General features: G+C 49.9%; 2 protein-coding genes and 1 long non-coding RNA gene across 8 annotated transcripts; 1 reads left to right on the top strand and 2 right to left on the bottom strand.

Annotated features, from left to right (window-relative positions):
* Positions 1 to 2,179: 2,179 nt before the first annotated feature.
* Positions 2,180 to 3,298, bottom strand: LOC103692460 (uncharacterized). Of its 3 annotated transcripts, none has more exons than XR_015620460.1 (3): positions 3,087 to 3,298; positions 2,657 to 2,818; positions 2,180 to 2,580 (listed from the first exon to the last, which is right to left on the bottom strand). It is a non-coding gene; the product is annotated as an uncharacterized LOC103692460 (long non-coding RNA). The 3 variants fall into 3 exon arrangements; XR_015620461.1 differs by having other exon boundaries at positions 3,105 to 3,298; XR_015620462.1 differs by having other exon boundaries at positions 3,180 to 3,298.
* Positions 3,299 to 3,485: 187 nt separating this feature from the next.
* On the top strand, positions 3,486 to 7,692 carry Cdc20 (cell division cycle 20). The gene is given in 10 exon segments (NM_171993.2): positions 3,486 to 3,858; positions 3,948 to 4,096; positions 4,186 to 4,282; positions 4,383 to 4,511; positions 4,607 to 4,803; positions 4,922 to 5,016; positions 5,097 to 5,325; positions 5,897 to 6,022; positions 6,934 to 7,051; positions 7,429 to 7,692. Coding segments are annotated over 10 exon segments (1,500 nt in total). The 5' UTR covers positions 3,486 to 3,677; the 3' UTR covers positions 7,608 to 7,692.
* Positions 7,693 to 7,935: 243 nt separating this feature from the next.
* Positions 7,936 to 12,436, bottom strand: Elovl1 (ELOVL fatty acid elongase 1). 4 transcript variants are annotated; one of them, NM_001439213.1, is made up of 8 exons: positions 12,345 to 12,436; positions 9,979 to 10,038; positions 9,621 to 9,811; positions 9,383 to 9,463; positions 9,194 to 9,250; positions 9,006 to 9,111; positions 8,791 to 8,927; positions 7,936 to 8,652 (listed from the first exon to the last, which is right to left on the bottom strand). In NM_001439213.1, exons 2-8 carry the CDS (start codon positions 10,022 to 10,024, stop codon positions 8,431 to 8,433), a joined length of 840 nt encoding a protein of 279 aa, NP_001426142.1. In that variant the 5' UTR covers positions 10,025 to 10,038; positions 12,345 to 12,436; the 3' UTR covers positions 7,936 to 8,430. The 4 variants fall into 4 exon arrangements, with proteins under 4 accessions (NP_001426142.1, NP_001037740.1, XP_087407108.1 ...); NM_001044275.2 differs by lacking the exon at positions 12,345 to 12,436 and adding an exon at positions 10,991 to 11,128; XM_087550982.1 differs by having other exon boundaries at positions 7,941 to 8,652; positions 10,436 to 12,436.
* Positions 12,437 to 18,054: the final 5,618 nt, after the last annotated feature.

Genomic DNA, 18,054 nt, shown 5'->3' with positions numbered 1-18,054 from the left:
GCCTTATCTCCATGCTAACTTCCTTGACAGTTCACGTCACGCCTTTGCAGTGGGAGATACACTCAGACCACTCAGGCTGTGGCTTTCCCTGAGCCATTCAAACTCTTAATATCATTACCGTGTTGGGGTCTCTGCTAGCTCCAAAGATACCCACCTTGCTAGTTCGGGTCTTGGCAGAGAGGGACGGCACAAACTGTGTAAACTGACGAGCGTAATGAAGACACATTATGAAGGTGAGGGTGGGATTTTGGAAAACCATCAAGGGACAGCACTGAGCACAGGTTCACCGTCAGTAGGAGGGGCAGAGGAATAAATTATTCAAATGCTTAGTTTTGAGTCTCTTGAAATAGATTTTTTTTTAAATGGCAGAGGGATGAATTATGAATATACCATATGTCAACTGTTTGCTACCACCAGACAGACCCAATTCACTCTTCTCTACTTTGGTGGACAGGGTTGATTCACAGAGTTTGTACCAGAGGATCCTGAGAGCTTTGTTTCTGTTTGGGTTCCATGGAAGGATATAGTTAAATTGTGTCCCCCATCTCCAAAATGTAGACTTTGAAATCATAAACCCAAGTACCTCAACTGTGTTTTTTTGTTTTCAGAATGGTTGGCACTCTTAGGGGGAAGGGGAGATTTTAGACATAGATGGCAGAAGGAGAAAGCCAAGTGAAGATGGCCAGAATCCAACCACCACAGCAAACCACCAGGAGACCGAGAAGCACGGACCAGATTCTCCCTCAGAGTCATCCAAAAGAACCACCCCGCCACCATTTTTGGTCTAGCACTTGTAGTGTCAGACTTGTGAGACAATAGGTGTCTGTCCCCTAGGGCATCCACTTTTTGGTAGTTGGCTATGGCAGTTCTAAGTCACACTGTTCTAGAAGAGGAGCTCAGAGGCTGGGCTCACAGCTGAGCTCGCAGACCCCACATCTGGTGTGCTTCCTGTACACCCTTTGAAACGAACCCCATAGGCTCACTCCTTATCCTCTCCCCAGAATCTAGTGACTTGATTCTCAAGTGGCCAGATCCCTTGTCTATGTCATATCTTAATTGTAAGGTTCGTTTTTCTCCTTCTTTTAGAGGCAAGGTCTCAACCCTACATCTCTGGCTGACTGCTGGGGCTTGGGGCACGCACACATCTGCTGTAGCTGCCACTGGCTTATATTTTTGGCTGTGAGGCTAGCCTTTCACGGCTGAGCCATCTCTCCAGCCCAGCTGTGTTGTCTTAAAGCTCTCTGAGTCCAGAAGTTGAAAACCACTCGACATGTTTCACAGGGACTTTCACTGGCCCCACAGTTCCTGGCAGATAAAAGCCAAACACCATAGCTTTGCATGGAAGCTTGACACTAGACTACTCTTTTCTGTTTTCTGAGGTTCAGGAACTCGCCACTAAAGAACTACAGAACATTAAATCTCTAGTTTTCCAAGGTAATTAGAAACGGGAAAACAAGTACTTCAGAGCTAGAGACAACGGTGAGTTTGGCTAACAGTTAAGATGCTGCCATCCATCATCAGAGGTGATTGTAGGCTAGGACTGAATGGCTTCCAACCTCTTCCTGGGCAGCATATTGTTGTGACTGCAATGGTCTTACCTCATTCTGACCCAATTTCTTTCCTTTTGTTTGTTTTTTCGAAACAGGGTCCATTACGTAGCCCTTGCCTGTCCTGGATCTCACAGAGAACCATCTGCCACTGCCTCCCAAGTGTTGGGATCAGAGGGGCAAAAGGTGTGCACCGCCATGCCTGGCTCTCTGACCTAACAGTTTAGTTATCTGCCTTAGAGATCTGTAAACCTGCCAGGTGTGGTGACACACACCTTTAATCCCAGCATTCCAGAGGCAGAGGCATCTGAGTTTGACACCGGCCTGGTTTACAGAGTCACAGGGCAGGCAGTCCTACACACGACCTTATCTCAAAAACAAAAACAAAAACAAGCAAAAAAAAAAAAAAAAAGAGGTTCAAGGTCATCTTAGTTACATGGAATTCAAGGTCAGCCTGGACTACATAACAGTGTGTTTCCAAAAAATGTAAACTGTTTTAATGCAGTGGCTAACAGATGCTCTACTAGTAGCACCCATTATTACTTGTATTAATGCTATTTTACCTTGGAGCATATTCATGCAAGTCACTAAAGCCCTGGACTAAACAGCAGTCACACCTAGATGCTAGATTCTTTTTTTGTTTGTTTGTATGTTTTTTATTGTTGCTGGAGGCGGAGGTACACTATGGGTGGGGAGATCAAAGGGCAACTTTTTAAAATGTGTTCTGCCTACATCTATGTCTGTGTACCTCATGCACACCTGATGCTGGTGGAGGCCAGAGGGGTCACTGGATCCCCTGGGACTGGAGTAATAGATGGTTGGGAACTATATTGGCTGGTGGGAACTGAACCTTGAATAATCTGAAGAACATCCAGTGGTATCAGCTAGGCCATCTCTCTTGCTTCCCTTCTTCTTTAAATTTTTTTACTTTTATAGGGGAGGAGGTGTATGCTGGTTCCCGTGGAGCCCATCAGAGGGCATCGATGTCCTGGGCCGGGAGCTGCAGGTAGTTGTGTGCTACCAAATTCTGGTCCTGTGGAAGAGCAAGAAGTTCTTAACCACTGAGCAATCTCTCCAGACCTGGATTCTTACCTTTCTCTTTTTATGACCTTGGGTAAATTCCTTGCATTGGGCCTTAGTGTCTCTATCAGTATAGCCTGGTTCTTGGCCCGGTGTAGTGGCACGCCTTAAATTCCACCGCATCTCTGAGATCCAGTCTTTTCTAGAAGGTCAGTTCCAGGTCAGCCCGGACTGCATATTGAGACCCTTGTCTGAAACAAACCAAATGGGCGTTGCTCTGGCAGGTGATGCGCAACCTAGGTAAGGACAATCTCTAGGACTCTTAAGGATCCAAAGACCCACAAGAGTCCGCCACAGGATGTCCCCAAGAACAGCCTAACCTAACCTTCACAACGAAAGGCTGGAATTCTGATCATTGTTTTGACCCCCACCCCATTCCTCTCACTTTGTGTTTGTTGAACTCCACACAGGCCCACGTAATTCCTTCCCAGCAGGCGCCCTCCCCATTCAGACCGCTACCTGCCCACCGTCTCTAACCAATTGGGTGCTCGGGTCGAGTTTACGTGTGTGTATATAACCTAAGGACCACCCCCACTCAGGTTTTGATGCGACCTTCACAGACTCCAAGATCTTCTAACTGCCAGGTCCAACCCAGCGAAAAGCCCAAACACGAGCGGTCCAGAGGACTGACTACCAGGTCCCGCCCCCGGGCTCCGATTTGGGCTCGGACTAAGGCTCCCGGAGGTGGGATCGGGATTTCGTTCCAAACGCTTAGCGATCGCACTCTCGTGAGATTTGCTCCCGGAAGACCCGCCCCTCTTCAGTGTAGCGACCAATCGACAAAGGCGACGGTTAAGACAGTTGGGTTTTGAAGGAGCCAATGAACACTAGCAGCGGAGAGTTTAAGAATAACTGTTCGGCGTGCCTTTAGCCGGTCAGAAAAGAACGCATTCGGCACTTCTACAGACGCACTGAGGAGTCAGGGATTTGTGTTTGGGAGAGGTTTACGAAGAGGTGCTGGGCTGGTGCGAACTGTGGCAGGCAGAGCCCAGGAGTCCTGCGAGGTCCTGAGTTTGGTCGCCTCTCACCCCCCTCCCCGGTAGACGGGCCATGGCGCAGTTCGTGTTCGAGAGCGATTTGCATTCACTGCTTCAACTGGACGCGCCCATCCCCAATGCACCGATTGCTCGCTGGCAGCGCAAAGCAAAAGAAGCCACAGGCCCAGCCCCCTCGCCTATGCGGGCCGCCAACAGATCACACAGCGCCGGTCGGACCCCGGGCCGAACTCCTGGTGAGTGGGTGGCAGGTGGAGGGAGGATGGAATCGCTGAGAGTCGACCTTCATGCTGCCTTCAGGCTGACTTCTCTCTCCCTGCCCCAGGCAAATCTAATTCTAAGGTTCAGACCACCCCTAGCAAACCTGGAGGTGACCGCTATATCCCCCAACGTAGTGCTTCCCAAATGGAGGTGGCCAGCTTCCTCTTGAGCAAGGAGAACCAGCCGGAAGACGGGGGTACGCCCACCAAGAAGGTATGATTCCACAGGGGCACTGAGACATGAGACCTGGTGTGTCTATCCCCTGGTTGATACCAGTCTGCCTCACCACCCGTGTATTTCAGGAGCATCAGAAAGCCTGGGCTCGGAACCTGAACGGTTTTGATGTGGAGGAAGCCAAGATCCTCAGGCTCAGTGGAAAACCTCAGAATGCCCCAGAAGGTAAGAAATGACATTCATGGAGGTTGGCGTCAGCCCTTCCTAAGGGGAGACATGTGGGTGGGTATCAGTTTTTAAGGCTAGACCCACTCTCTTGCCACAGGCTACCAGAACAGATTGAAAGTACTCTACAGCCAGAAAGCCACGCCTGGCTCCAGTCGGAAGGCTTGCAGATACATTCCTTCCCTGCCAGACAGGATTCTTGATGCCCCTGAAATCCGGAATGACTACTGTGAGTGCCCTATTGTCTTTTTATGTGGATGCTGAAGATGGCCTGGGATTGGACCAGTCCAACAGAAAGCCTCCTGATTTTTCTTCCTCTGGCAGACCTGAATCTTGTCGATTGGAGCTCTGGAAATGTATTAGCTGTGGCACTGGACAACAGTGTGTACTTATGGAACGCTGGTTCCGGTGACATCCTGCAGCTGTTGCAAATGGAGCAGCCTGGGGACTACATATCATCCGTGGCCTGGATCAAAGAGGGCAACTACCTGGCTGTGGGCACCAGTAATGCTGAGGTGCAGGTGAGCCTGGGCCCTATATTGTGGCTCCGTGGTCAGTGGGCTCAGAGATGAACTTGTCTTGCTGGAAGGCTGTTAGTGCTCAGCTTCAGGCTGTGACCCTGTGGTCTCGCCTCTGCAGCTATGGGATGTGCAGCAGCAGAAACGGCTTCGAAACATGACCAGCCACTCTGCTCGAGTAAGCTCCCTGAGTTGGAACAGCTATATCCTGTCAAGGTCAGTGGTCTTTGCTAGTCTATAGCAAAATCATTCTGGTTTCTGCCATCCAGAGCTAACTCTCATTTTTCTTCTTTTAGTGGTTCACGATCTGGCCACATCCACCACCACGATGTTCGAGTAGCAGAACACCATGTGGCCACACTGAGTGGCCATAGCCAGGAAGTATGTGGGCTGCGCTGGGCCCCAGATGGACGACATCTGGCAAGCGGTGGCAATGATAACATTGTCAACGTGTGGCCTAGTGGTCCTGGAGAAAGTGGCTGGGTTCCCCTGCAGACATTCACTCAACATCAAGGTGCTGTCAAGGTGAGAGCACTTAGTCCCTGTAAACTAGGGACCGCTAAGAAGAGAAGACAGGTGGGGTTGGGTTTAATTGTAACACTTAGATGTTGGGAGTTGGTTTGATGCACTGTGTGTGTGTTCAGATGATTACTGTCCCCTGAGATCTGGTTGGCTTCTAACATGGGCATTGGCGTGAAGCATCTCCTGTCGGTGTTGGTTGTGTGCATATTATCACCTCTGATGGTTTAATAAAGAGCCGGTCAGCCTATAGCTGGGGAGCAGAGTTTACGGTGGGTCGATCCCAGTGAGCGTGTGTTGAGTAGAAAGAGGAGAGTGGTCACCGTGAGGGGTTTCCAGGAGACTGATGGAGGAGCAGCCAGGGCTAGCTGTCAGGTAACAGAGCAGGTGCTGGGTGGTAGGCAGCACAGTTGGATTAGAATAGGTGAGAACCCTGCCCAGCTATAGTGCAAGAAGCTCTTTAACATACATATACCAAGGCTTCTCTGTCATTTCAAGGGAATGGAGGGCATAGAAAGGCTCAGTGCTTTTACTGTCTGTCTGCTGACCTGACCCAGCCTTTATCCATTCCAACTAGGCTGTTGCATGGTGTCCCTGGCAGTCCAATATCCTGGCAACAGGAGGAGGTACCAGTGACCGACACATTCGCATTTGGAACGTCTGCTCTGGAGCCTGTCTGAGTGCTGTGGATGTGCATTCCCAGGTAGTTTTGTTGTGATTGCTACTGGTGATAGACTTATGGTTCAACCTGTCACAGGCTTCCTCTGATTTCTGAACAGCCAATTCTACTCCAACTATACCTGATCATTTCTAAATTCCCGACTCAGCCCTCTTTCGCATTCCCGTTTCCTAGTTTGGCTTATCTCCACCTAGGTCCTCAAGCATCACCTCTTCCGTAGGTCCCAGTTAAGCTTGTCACTTCCCTTGCCTTCCTGAAATGTACTGTTGATCCTCTTGCACTGTTTCAGATAGCAGAACCTGCTTAGAAACCTGGAAAGCTGCCCACTCTGTCATCCTCTTCAAGATATTCCAGTTTTACTTTGGAATATCATTCACATCTGTCCCTTCCTCAGCACAGAGTCCTCATTCATTCATTCAGAGACAGGGTCTCGCCCTGGCTGGCCTCAGACTTGCAATGAGCCTCCTGCTTTAGCATCCCAAGTGCTGAGATTACCAGCATGCACCCTGTGCCAAGGCTCCCACACATTCTCTTCCAGTCTTTTATACTTAACAGTCTGAGTGGTAGGTATATTACTGTCCTTAAACCTATGATGACTCCACAACCTACAGCATAAGATCCAAGTACATGGGAACGTCCACGGCTCTTGCTGCTGATGTGCCTTACTGTATCTGCTCCAGCCCTCCCTGTTCGCTCCCCTCACACTCAGCCTTCACTGCAGGCACAGGCTCTCTGAAGCCAGATGGTTGGAGTTACACAAGGGCGCAGTCCTCTGTGGCATTGCTTCTGGTGGATTCGTCTTACACAGATACTTGTCTTGGGGCTTCAGTAAGCACTGTGACCATTAAGACCTGATGGGGTTTCTAATCCTAGAGAGCACTCAGTTCTGAGTGTGTCGTGGAGGAATGTCATGCCCACGACGACTCTTTCCACAGGTGTGCTCCATCCTCTGGTCTCCCCACTATAAGGAGCTCATCTCAGGCCATGGCTTTGCCCAGAACCAGCTGGTTATTTGGAAGTACCCAACCATGGCCAAGGTGGCAGAGCTCAAAGGTAGGTGGGAAAGGAAGCCAGACAGAAAGGCCACATAGTGTATGTTTCCATTCATATGAAATATTGAGAATAAACAGGCTAATATGGCTTGCCAGGAACTTTGTGAGGATGGTGGGAAGATTCCATTTATGTGAAATGTTGGGAATAGGTAAATAACAGACTAATTAACAGGCTAATTAATGGCTCGCCAGGGGCTTTGGCAAGATTGATAGGAAGTGTGATTTAGAATGTTCAGACAATGCACACAACCTCACCTTATAAATACTGTAATCCCACTCAGTTATAAAGGGTGAGTGGCATTCACATTTCGTTCCTAGGTGACTAACAGAATTGGAGGAGGGCTGTGGGTATACTCAAATGCACCGCTCTTGCCGTAGGTCACACAGCCCGGGTCCTGAGTCTCACCATGAGTCCAGACGGGGCCACAGTGGCATCTGCAGCAGCCGATGAGACTCTGCGGCTCTGGCGCTGCTTTGAGCTGGACCCTGCCCTTCGGCGGGAGCGGGAAAAAGCCAGCACATCTAAAAGTAGCCTCATCCACCAAGGCATCCGGTGAAAGACAACCCTTTCTTTTCCCTTCTTGATTTTGTTGTTGTTTATTTTTTTCTAATAAAGTTCATATCTTCCTTTCTTGTGTTCCAGCATCCTTCCTATAGGCTGCCCCTACTCTGACTAGCGCTAGAAGTCTTGTGGGAACTTTTAGCCACCCGCAGAGCTTTGTTTTTAGAGACAGGGTCCAGCAGGCTAACCTCGAACTTGTGAGCTTCCTGCTTTGTACCCTTCCCAGTAGCTGGAATTACTGCCTACGCTACCACCCTTCTGTTTGTAAACAAGCCAGAGCCAAAGCTATGTCCCCCACCTCGCTTACACACACACACACACAATCTCAGTGGTTTCCTGTCACTTTAATTAAGACACAGTTGAGTGCACAGCCTGCATTGCCAGGCCTGTGGCCTGCCCATCCTGACCTTTGGCCCAGAAGCTCATGCTTCCATGAGGAGTGAAAAGGGCGCCTGAGTCCACAGTGACAGATTATTGCTGACCTCTTCAGTGTGAGGAGAAAGGCCACAAGGCCCGGGCGCGGGCCAGCCCTGAGTGTTCTCCCGAGTTTTTAAGGCAGGGAGTGGGAAGTAAGTGTCCAGCCCTTTCCAGCCTCCAGTTCTGGTGGCAGACAGCATGAGGCCACATCCCTGGAACTGGCTGGGAGAAGGAATGGGGACAGTGGTCCCTGTAGACCAGCTGTGGGGAAGAGAGCCAATCCGCCTATTCAGTCCTGACCACAAGAGTCCTGGTCATGGGTGTAGGTGGAGAGGACACTTGTGGGTGCTGCCCAGCTGCAGTCCCGAGGCACTTAGGTGGGCACCATCTAGGCCCTGGTGCTAGTTGGCCTTGACCTTCATGGACGCTGCAGCTCCATTTTGCTGAACTGCACGGGGCAGCCGCTTCCCCTTGGTGTAAGAGTGATACCAGAAGTTGGAGAACAGTATGAAGAAGATGGTGCCGTACATCCAGATGAGGTGGATGATGATAGGATATTGGTAGTTGCAGCTGGGCATGAAGTAGTATTGGCTGATGTGCAGTGAGACCAGGACGAACTGGATCTGGGATAGAAAAAGACAAGGGTCAGAAATCGGTTCAGGAGGAGTAGAAATAGACGAAAGCTCTGAGGGGAAGGCTGGGATCAGGTGAGATCGGTTGGGGAGAAGGGTTAGACATAGTGGTTGGTTTTAGCTCCTCACCAGCTGAATGGCTGTCATGTGTTTCTTCCACCAAAGGTAGGGCTGAGCCACAGGGCCCAGGGCAGACAATCCGTAGTAGAGGTACATGACGACGTGTACAGAGGAGTTTATCATGGCATGGAAAGAGCCCATTCCTCCTAAGGTGGGGAAGAAGACGGTCAGGAGATGAACCTCTACTCCCGGTGGCCACCCGCTTCTCCAGGCCTTCTGCTCACCTGGAGCAATCTTTATCCCCCACCACCAGCTCCAGGGAAGCACCGAGTGGTGGAAGACATGGAGGAAGGTCACTTGCCCATCCTTCTTCCGGAGAATAAATATCACCTGAGAGAAGAATGGAGGACAGGCTGAGTGCCAGTGCCTTCCTTTCCACTCCTCCCAAGTTCTGGCAGCTGTGACTACTCACTGTGTCCATGAGTTCAATGACCTTGGAAAGCATGAAGAGCCAGGCCACTCGAACCATCTGGGAAGGTAGACCAATCTTAATACTTTACACACTATCCAAAGAGCCTCTGCTAACTGGCCAGCCACACAGGTCTTACTGACTCCCTTATCTAGGTTGCTCATAATTATGGTTACCTAAGGCTCTACTTACCCGAAGTGCTTCAGGGTTATTGGAAAAGTCTACAGGGTCACAGCGCCAGGTATACGTACTCAGCCAGCCAGACATGAGGAACTAAGAAAGAGTGGATCAGACCCCTCATTCCCTCTCCAACAACCCTTCCTCTTCACTAACAACCTCTGGAATAGGGAATTGCCATGCTCTGGCCCATGCCCTGTACCTGACCTCTTACCCTGCAGACAGGAACTACAGCCTAGGCATTCCAGCCTACCTCATAGACAATGTAGAGGGAGAGTGTCACCAGTGAGAAATTGTAGACAATCATGAAGCCTCGAAGTTGGAAAGGCTTCCGATTAGCCATGATTCGAGGCCCAAGTGATAGGACGAAGTACACATAGGTCAGAAGGATGGATGTTATTAGCAAGGGGGATCCCATCAGAGGATAGTTTTGGATCCGGGGATCTGTGAATAGGATGTCAAAGGAGTGAGGGTCACAGGGTTTAAGAACCTTCCCAGGTCTAGACATGAGGTCAGGTCACAAATAGTTCATTAGGACTCTTCCTTAGGACACAATCCTAGATCCTGGGATCCCAGAGAAGAAGGGAACCGGGCTATAGACTGCAGCTTACCTGCACACTTCATCAATTCCTGGTACAAGTTCACAACAGCCTCCATCCTGGCTAAGGACTCTAAGGAGGGATGGAGAGTGGGCATCAGACAGGGATCATGCATGACCCCATCACACATGTAATCAAAGAGACAAGACACAGAATCAGACAACTCTGATGGCTCACTGACAAAAGGATAGGGTTGTGAATCCAACTCAGTGGTAAAGTATTTTCCTAGCATGCCCAAGGCCCCAAGTTGAATCCTGGCCATGGTGAGCAGGGGTATATGGGAGAAAAGGCAGTTTGGATGGAGCATCCAGCCTGCTTGAAGAGAGCCGCCCACCATTCCTCTCCACACCTTCCCCTGCCTCCCTCCCTTCCTTCCTCCTTCTTCGAGAGAACTCTGCCTTCCAGGTCTCCTTCTGGAGCCTTCCTTTCTCCTCACAACACAGTTCATCTTCCCAGTGAACTTCCTCACCTGTACTGGCAAGCAGTCTTAACTCTGCTTTGAGAGACACTCTTCTTTCCAGAGATTCTCCCCTTCAGCCACTCCTCTCACGGTCTCCTTCTCTCAGGTAAAGTCTCTCTGGTCCTGTCCCAAGACTCCCATCTCCCCTCTGTTCCCTGCTGGGACTCCCACCTCCATGGTCACCTCTCGTTCTTTCTAGTACCTGAACAAACCTAGGGCTCAACTTCTCCCCTGGTGAACACAAGTGCCCCAGGCTTCCCCCTGCCTCCCAGGCTCTCACCTCCAGCCTTCTGCCTTCTTCCAGTGTTTCACCTCCAGCCTCTCTCCTCCCCTCTTTTCACCGGCAAGTTCTGCCTCTCTCTCTCTTCCACTCCAGGAGCCTGGCTCTTTGAGACTCCTGCCCTGGCGGCTCCACCTGTCTGACTAGATCTTGCAGCAGCCCCGCCCAACTCCCGCCCCCGCTACATTGGGCATGGGGTGGAGGGTGGGTCCAGGCCACAGGTCAATGCCTAGAGAAGCAGGACCCACCAGAATTGAGAAAGCCAAGTAAGGCCCCAGACTCACCACCTTTGACCAGCCAGATAAGCTACGTTTGTAGGTTCTCCAGAAACTTCTGGCCAGAACCTCTGGCCAAAGCCAGAAGAATTGCCAAAAATCCACACCCAGCATTCTCTCCCAAACCAGCCATGAATTCTCAGTTTGTCCTACTTCAGAATGGGCATCACCCTTCCCTACCAGGGAGGGAGGGTAAGGACACCAGTGGTATGTGAGGACCTGGTGGGGGTTGTGGGGGAGGTCTCAGGAATCTTTCCCTCCTCTGGGAGGGAGCCTCATGGGCTAGGCCCCCTCCTCCTTAAAGTTGGAAAGAATGTCAAGAGAAAGCTTACAGGGATACAGTAACTTAGTCTAGACCCAGGAAAGCCTAGGACTTTGTCCCAGAGGGATCAGGCAATTGCCTAACAACCTGAGTGCTCTGGGTGCTCGCTCTCCATCACTCTCCTGCCTTGGGGCTCAAGTTCTACCATCTACCTCACACATTAATAAATACATACCTTCATCATACGACTCTCAACCACCTTAGAGATATGCGTACGGTACCAGGAGCTAGCACACATCCACACACAGCCCATACATATCATGCTGACCACACCACCAAAATTGCCTCCCCTACTGGACTCTGACATGCTAGGCTCCTCAACTTCATGCCTGTCAGGGACTGCATTAACTGTGGCTACTTGACCAGGCACGGGTACATCTCACCCACACCTCCCTTTCTTCACACAGAGCTCTGGGTGAGCAGCACTCATTTCTTCCTTCAGCCACACTTTTGTTGGTGGCCTATGTCGGAGTGGGGCCTAGCACTTAGGCATGTGCTATCACACACAGTTCCTCTCTGACACATGTGAGCTTGCCAGCTCCTTATCTGCTTCAACCACCTCCTCCAATACTCTCGCCCTTCACTACCACTTAACACCGGTAGATACACAGTGACCCCGAGGACTGGAGGGAATCCAGACTTCTGAGAGGGATCTCTCCCTAAACTTGAGGGAAACCCGGGTGTGCCCCCACCCTGTCCCGCGGTGGAACAGGGCCAGTTCCCTTAAGATGGATGGGAAGGAAAAAGGGCACCGGCAAGGAGCAGGAAAGGGAACGAGAGGAGGGAGCAAAGGGAGGAAGGCCAGGAGATACTGGAAAAGAACTAGGTGTGAGCAAATGGGGGTCAGAGGGCCAAGGTGCCTGGGAGGGATCGTGGTGGGCAGGCCCAGCCCCAGTAGCTGGGACCTCCCACCCACTCACCCCAGGAAACGCCTCGCCCACAGCTTGGGCAGGGCAGGGCAGGGCGGGCAGGGCAGGGCTAGCCTGGCCAGCCAGGCAGGGGGCGCTGGCACGTGGGGAGCCATGGAAGGTACACACTCACCAGTGGGAGCCAGGCGGGCAGCAGTGAAGGGTTCAAAGGGATCAGGGCCGGAGAGAAGTCCCCAGGGCCTCCTGTCGGCCACTTCCTCATCTGCTGGGCCGACTTTCTGTCACCAGAGGGGGAGAGGGCGGGCCGGGCGGGGGGCGCCTGCTGATTGGGCGACTGGCCGAGGCAGGAGGGGCCGTCCAGCGCTTGCCTGGCCGCAAGGGCGGGAGCAGGGGCGGGTCGCCAGATCCCGGGGCAGGAAGCACACCCAGCCCCAGCTCTCCACCCCTTCCTTCGCATCTCTCAGCCTGTCCCGCCGATGACTATGACTTGGCCCGCACCCAGCAGCTTCTTGACGTTCAGCCTGCATGGCCCCATTCGTGGTCCTCTGTCCAGTCCAGCATGAGGACCCACTCATCTGCTGTCTGCTTTGTGACAAGCGCGGTTTAAGATTACGGGACATTTCCAGGGTTCAACCATTCCCTCGAGGCTTTTCCAGCAAGAGGAGGGCCAGCTGTGCCTACTAAGGGCTGACTGGGGTGGCAGGAGGCTTTAGCGGGATGCAGGAGCCGGCCAACCACCATGCTTCTCAGAGCCTATAAACTTGGATGAGTCCTAGCTTTAGGAGCCTCTGAGAGGATTTCCTGGAACGGAGATGGGAGAATACAAGTGGCCCCAGGCAAGAACTGTGAATCACTGTCTAAACTGGCCTTCAAGGTAGTGAAAGGGGGTGCAGGTGGGGGTAGCAAGTGAAATTAGCCGTGGTTCAATGTGGTAGATCTTGGAGACCAAATGAGGCAGTCTGACTTTTATTCTAGAAGCAGATTAAAAACAAGAATTTTGAGGTGGCTCATCTCATTCGTCAGACATCGACTGACCATCTACAGTGTGCAAACCCACATTAACCTCTGCTCCGCGCACTTACATAACTTACTGCCCAGGTACACGGTACTAGAGAGATCAGGTGAGAGGAAACAGCTGGGTCTGAAGAGGTAACAGCTGGGGTTGGGAAAGCCAGACAACGTTTCGGGGGGTGGGGTGGGGGAGGGAGTAGTTAATTGTCAATTCAACACCACCACCACCCCCAGCACCAGATAATCCAAACTACTGGATGACATGAAATCTGTCTTTCCGATAATGATTCATTTACAGCTTGGACAACTGTATGACGTAAATATGTAGAGAGTTGAGGAATTTAGAAGAGGCAGTGGCTGGGAGGGATAATAGGTTCATAATTGGTGGACGTAGGTACCAAGGCATTGGAAAGAGACAAAAGCAGAGTACAGTTTTGAGCACCCCTTAGATTACCTGTTAGCACCTACTCTTGACAAAAAACAGCAGAGAATTCACTTCCAAACCCAACTTCTTTATCATCGTACACTAGGCCCCTAATGTCCCTGATCTGTCATTCTCAAGCCATAGCCCAAACTTTAGTCAACAAATGTCAGCATCTTTCTCGCCAGTGAACACCCACGATGGATCCAAAAGCTCTCGTAGAGTGTTCAGAATGGTGTTTTGCATGTGTGATTAAGACTTGTTAGATGAATGTTCACAAATTTACATACAAACATATCCGTCCACGGGGCTGCTTCCGACTCTCACGCCTTTCTCTTGGCTCGACACAAGATACAGTCATATCTCCACGAAGTAAACTACTCCTGCTTCTAGCTAACTCTCATACAATTTTCTGCACCTTTCCCAACTCCACGATCCTTTCAAGGGGAAAAGTTCATATTTGAGTCATATCTGTTAACTGTATAATTGGGCCATTATCTGTCATTCAGTTGACCCTTCGTGCTTGTTGATTTGATAGTAAAAGTAAATAGGACAATGGAAGGAAAGGAGACACTAAGACCTGGAGTCAAGTGGGGAGAACAGTACGTCATTATATTTCTCTCGAGAGCAGTGTTTATTGAGCTAAACAATATTTATCAAGGTCCTGATGTCTTTCATGTGTATTCAAAAAGGCCACACCTGACTCTAAAGTTCTGAGCTTAAATGGTCTGGTTAACGTGTGCGTGACTGTGCATATATTGTGGAGCTTCCTAAAAATGAGAGCCAACAGTCCCTAGTTTATGGATCCCCCGTGCAGGTTAAAGGCAGCAACCCATGTGAAGTGCTTTGCAGCCTGTCTCAACATTCACAAAGTAAGAATCAGGCCGGCCGGCACACAAAGGACATGTTTGAATGTGATTAACACGTGCTCCTTTACAAATCTCTCCTAAACAATGAGCAAATATACAAACGGCTCTGAAAGCCCTACAGAGAGATTTGGGTCTACATGTTCCTTGTGAAAACACCCTGGAAAGATGATGGCACTGTCCTAAAGTCAAACAAACAGGAAGCTTCAAGTATGTGCATATTCATCTGGGCCACATGGAGAGATGACTGTGGCAAGGCCTCAATAAATGTTAGCTGACTCCATGAATGAACAGACATGAAGGCTTTTCTTAACTTGGTCCTGACAGAAGGCATCTTCCAATATCTGATACAGCCCAAGTCTGCCAAATGGCATCTCCACAACTATGGATTCTTCAAAGCACCAACCCCGGGAGAACAGAATACACATAAGTGAACAGCCCACAGTTGCACACAGATGAATCTCCCTATGAAAGCTCTGGGGAATAGGGACCTTATATCAGAGGTGGGGGTTTGTCTGTTCTTAACAGTTTCAGAAATGATACGGAACACTCAAAAACACCTTCTAGCAGTAAGGGTGAGACACACAGAAGCAATGTAATGACCTCAAAGCAAAAGATGTGGCAGGTGTTGGAAACTCTTAAGTATGGCTCCAGCTCAGAGAGCCACCCCAGGCTCCCCCAACCCTCCCAACGTATGCTCGCCTGTGTGTATTTCAAGAGAAGATCTCACTATGCAGCCCAGGCTGCTCTCAAATTCTAGATCTTCCTGCCTCTGTCTCTTTAGTGCTTGGATTACAGGCACGTGTGACCATACCCAGCCTCTGTTTATACATTTTGGCCTTGAATGCATACAGGAATCACCTGGGGGAGCTTTTAGACTCAGTGCCTGCCTCTCACTTCTAAACTGACACTAATGGTTGTTTTCAATAGGAAAGGGCTGGAACTTGTTTATAGGCTGTATGGAAAGAGACAATAGGACCCACCAGAAACACACACATAGACTGGCTTTGGGCTAAGGAAAACACCTCACAGGCTGAGATGTGTAGAAATGAAGTCTGTCCGTAGGTTGGGATGGCATTTACAGAGTTTAGTTAAGGAGGTTATTTTCCCTTCAGCAGCAGGTGAGGTACTCCCCGAGCAGGAGCAGCAGCAGGATGAGAGGTTTTAGGAAATGATAAAAAGTCTGGTAAACTGATGGCAGGCATCGGGCGGGCTTCCTAGGCACAGAAGATGGCTCTACTCTTGGGAACCAAGCCAGGTGGTGGCATTCATCAGAGATTTGGATTTATGGGTTTTGTCTTATTTTCTTTTATAAAGGTAGGTGTGTGTGTGTGTGTGTGTGTGTGTGTGTGTGTGTGTGTGTTGTATGTATGTGTGAGTGTATGTGTAAGTTAGCAGCACCTATCTTTCCCATTGGTGCTAGGAATCATCCCCAAGTTGTTTGAGTAGCAAGTACTTTACCAACTGAGGCTGGTGCTGTCCCACCCCCCTTTAAAGGCAGGATTTCACTTTATAGCTCAGGCTAGCCTGGAATTCCCTATTTTCCTGCCTCAGCATCCTGAGTGCTAAACTATAGGCATATACGAGCACTCCTGGATCCCAGTGATGCTTAGGTTAGGAGAGTAGACATAAATGGGACAGTGGATCTACAGGGAAGCTACATGGAAGGCCTTGGAGGTGAGAGGGAAAGAAAACCAGATCAGGGGGTTGGGGATTTAGCTCAGTGGTAGAGCGCTTGCCTAGGAAGCGCAAGGCACTGGGTTCGGTCCCCAGCTCCGAAAAAAAAGAACCAAAAAAAAAAAAAAAAAAAGAAAGAAAGAAAACCAGATCAGAGCAGGCTGACAAACTGAGGAATGGAACCCACAAGCTGGAAAAGAATGAAACCCCAGCAGAGCAGAAACCAACAGCAGAGAGAACAGTGAGAACCAAGGCCTGATACAAGCTCTGTAACGTGGATGGAAGGACAGAGAACATGAATTTGGCTTGGGATGACCCAAGGCTGATGTGAGAAGGCACACATCTCAGGTAATCTGAATTCGAAATTGAGTACTGTGGATTCAGAAGAAAGGATGAGGTGACACCTCTGTAGAGGTGGCACCATATAAAGCATGCAGTGGCCGCTCTAGTTTGGGGCTGTCCCTGCTTTTACTTCTCTCAAGGCCATTCCTCCCCAACTATTCCTATGCCTTCTCCAACACCTTCCTCCCCCAAATCCAAGCTCCTAGTAGCATTTAATTCAGCAAACCCAGAGCCCTTCCATGAGATGAATCCTAGTGAAGCAGAATGGAGAGATACACAGGAAGGGAACAAACTTGGGAGGCCCTAAGGCATCTAAAAACTACAGACAGGACCCACCTGTTGTGGGTTTGTATGTATACACGTGTATGCACATGTGGGTGCATGGTCCTATGGGTGCACACACATGAAGGCAAGAGGCCAATGTCTGGGGTCTTCTCTTTGCCTTTTTAATTTTTTTTGACTCTCTCTCTCTCTCTCTCTCTCTCTCTCTCTCTCTCTCTCTCTCTCTCTCTCTGTGAGTGTGAGTGTTTTGCTTCCACATGTATGTGTACCTCCTGGGACTAGAGTTACAGATAGTTGTGAGATGCTATGTGGATACCAGGAACCCATTCCAACTCCTCTGCAAAATCAACAAGTGCTCTTAACCACTGAGCTTCTACCTTACTCTTTGAAAAGGGTATCTCACTGAACCCGGAGCTCACTGAACGACTAAACTGCCTGACTAGCAAGATTCGGGGACCTTCCTGTGTCCGGCCCCCAACCTTGGTATTACACGTGACTGAGCATGTCAGATCCTTGTGCAGTCACAGCTTGCACTCTGCCCACTTTACCCACTGAGTTAAGTCCCCCACACCTCTTTCTCCCTTTAAGTTCAACTAGCTTAATTACAATGTTGCAATCAAATCGGTCTACTTAGGTAAACTGACTTCTTAGGAGAGAGAATAAGAGAACAACAGCATTTGAGTGCTGTTTGCCGGAAGGATGCACTTGCAAGAAGCTTCAGCTGTAGCCTATAAAAAGTTCTATCTCCTTAAAGGGTTAAATTTACATGTGCTTGGCTGAAAGTATCATGGAGGTGGCAAGTGAGGTTCTTGAAAGTGAAATAATGTGTCTAAGCTTATACAAGGTGAAGTGTCTATGCTACAATTTGAACTTATAAAGCATAAACGCCAGTAAAAATTAAAATTGCCCTAATGGAATTGTGTCAGGGGTCCAGGGAGGACACACTAAAAACTTTTCAGGACCAGCAACACTTGCAGCAGAACTGCAAGGATGAATTGTTCATTGAATGAATGAAGACTAGAGGCAGGAAGGAGGATGATGTTCTGAGTGCGCATAGCACTTAAGCCATGGGCCAGCATCTACGCAATGGCCTGACGGCTACAGCCGACAGCGTTTACAGCTAAAGGGCTGAGAATGGTTGAGGATGCATGAACCAAGGTCTGAACAAACAGTGGCCCATATGAAGGGAGAGGCAAGCACCTGACCATGGCGCTCTGGCTCTGATGCAGTGATTCACCCCAGCCGGATCTGTGCTTTGTAAGCACAGACCATTGAGGTGAGGG

This window comes from Rattus norvegicus, chromosome 5, assembly GCF_021556685.1.
Source record: "Rattus norvegicus strain SHRSP/BbbUtx chromosome 5, alternate assembly SHRSP_T2T, whole genome shotgun sequence".
NCBI lineage: Eukaryota > Metazoa > Chordata > Mammalia > Rodentia > Muridae > Rattus > Rattus norvegicus.
Note: the sequence above shows the minus strand (reverse complement) of the source record. Positions and strands in the feature narration are given on the sequence as shown.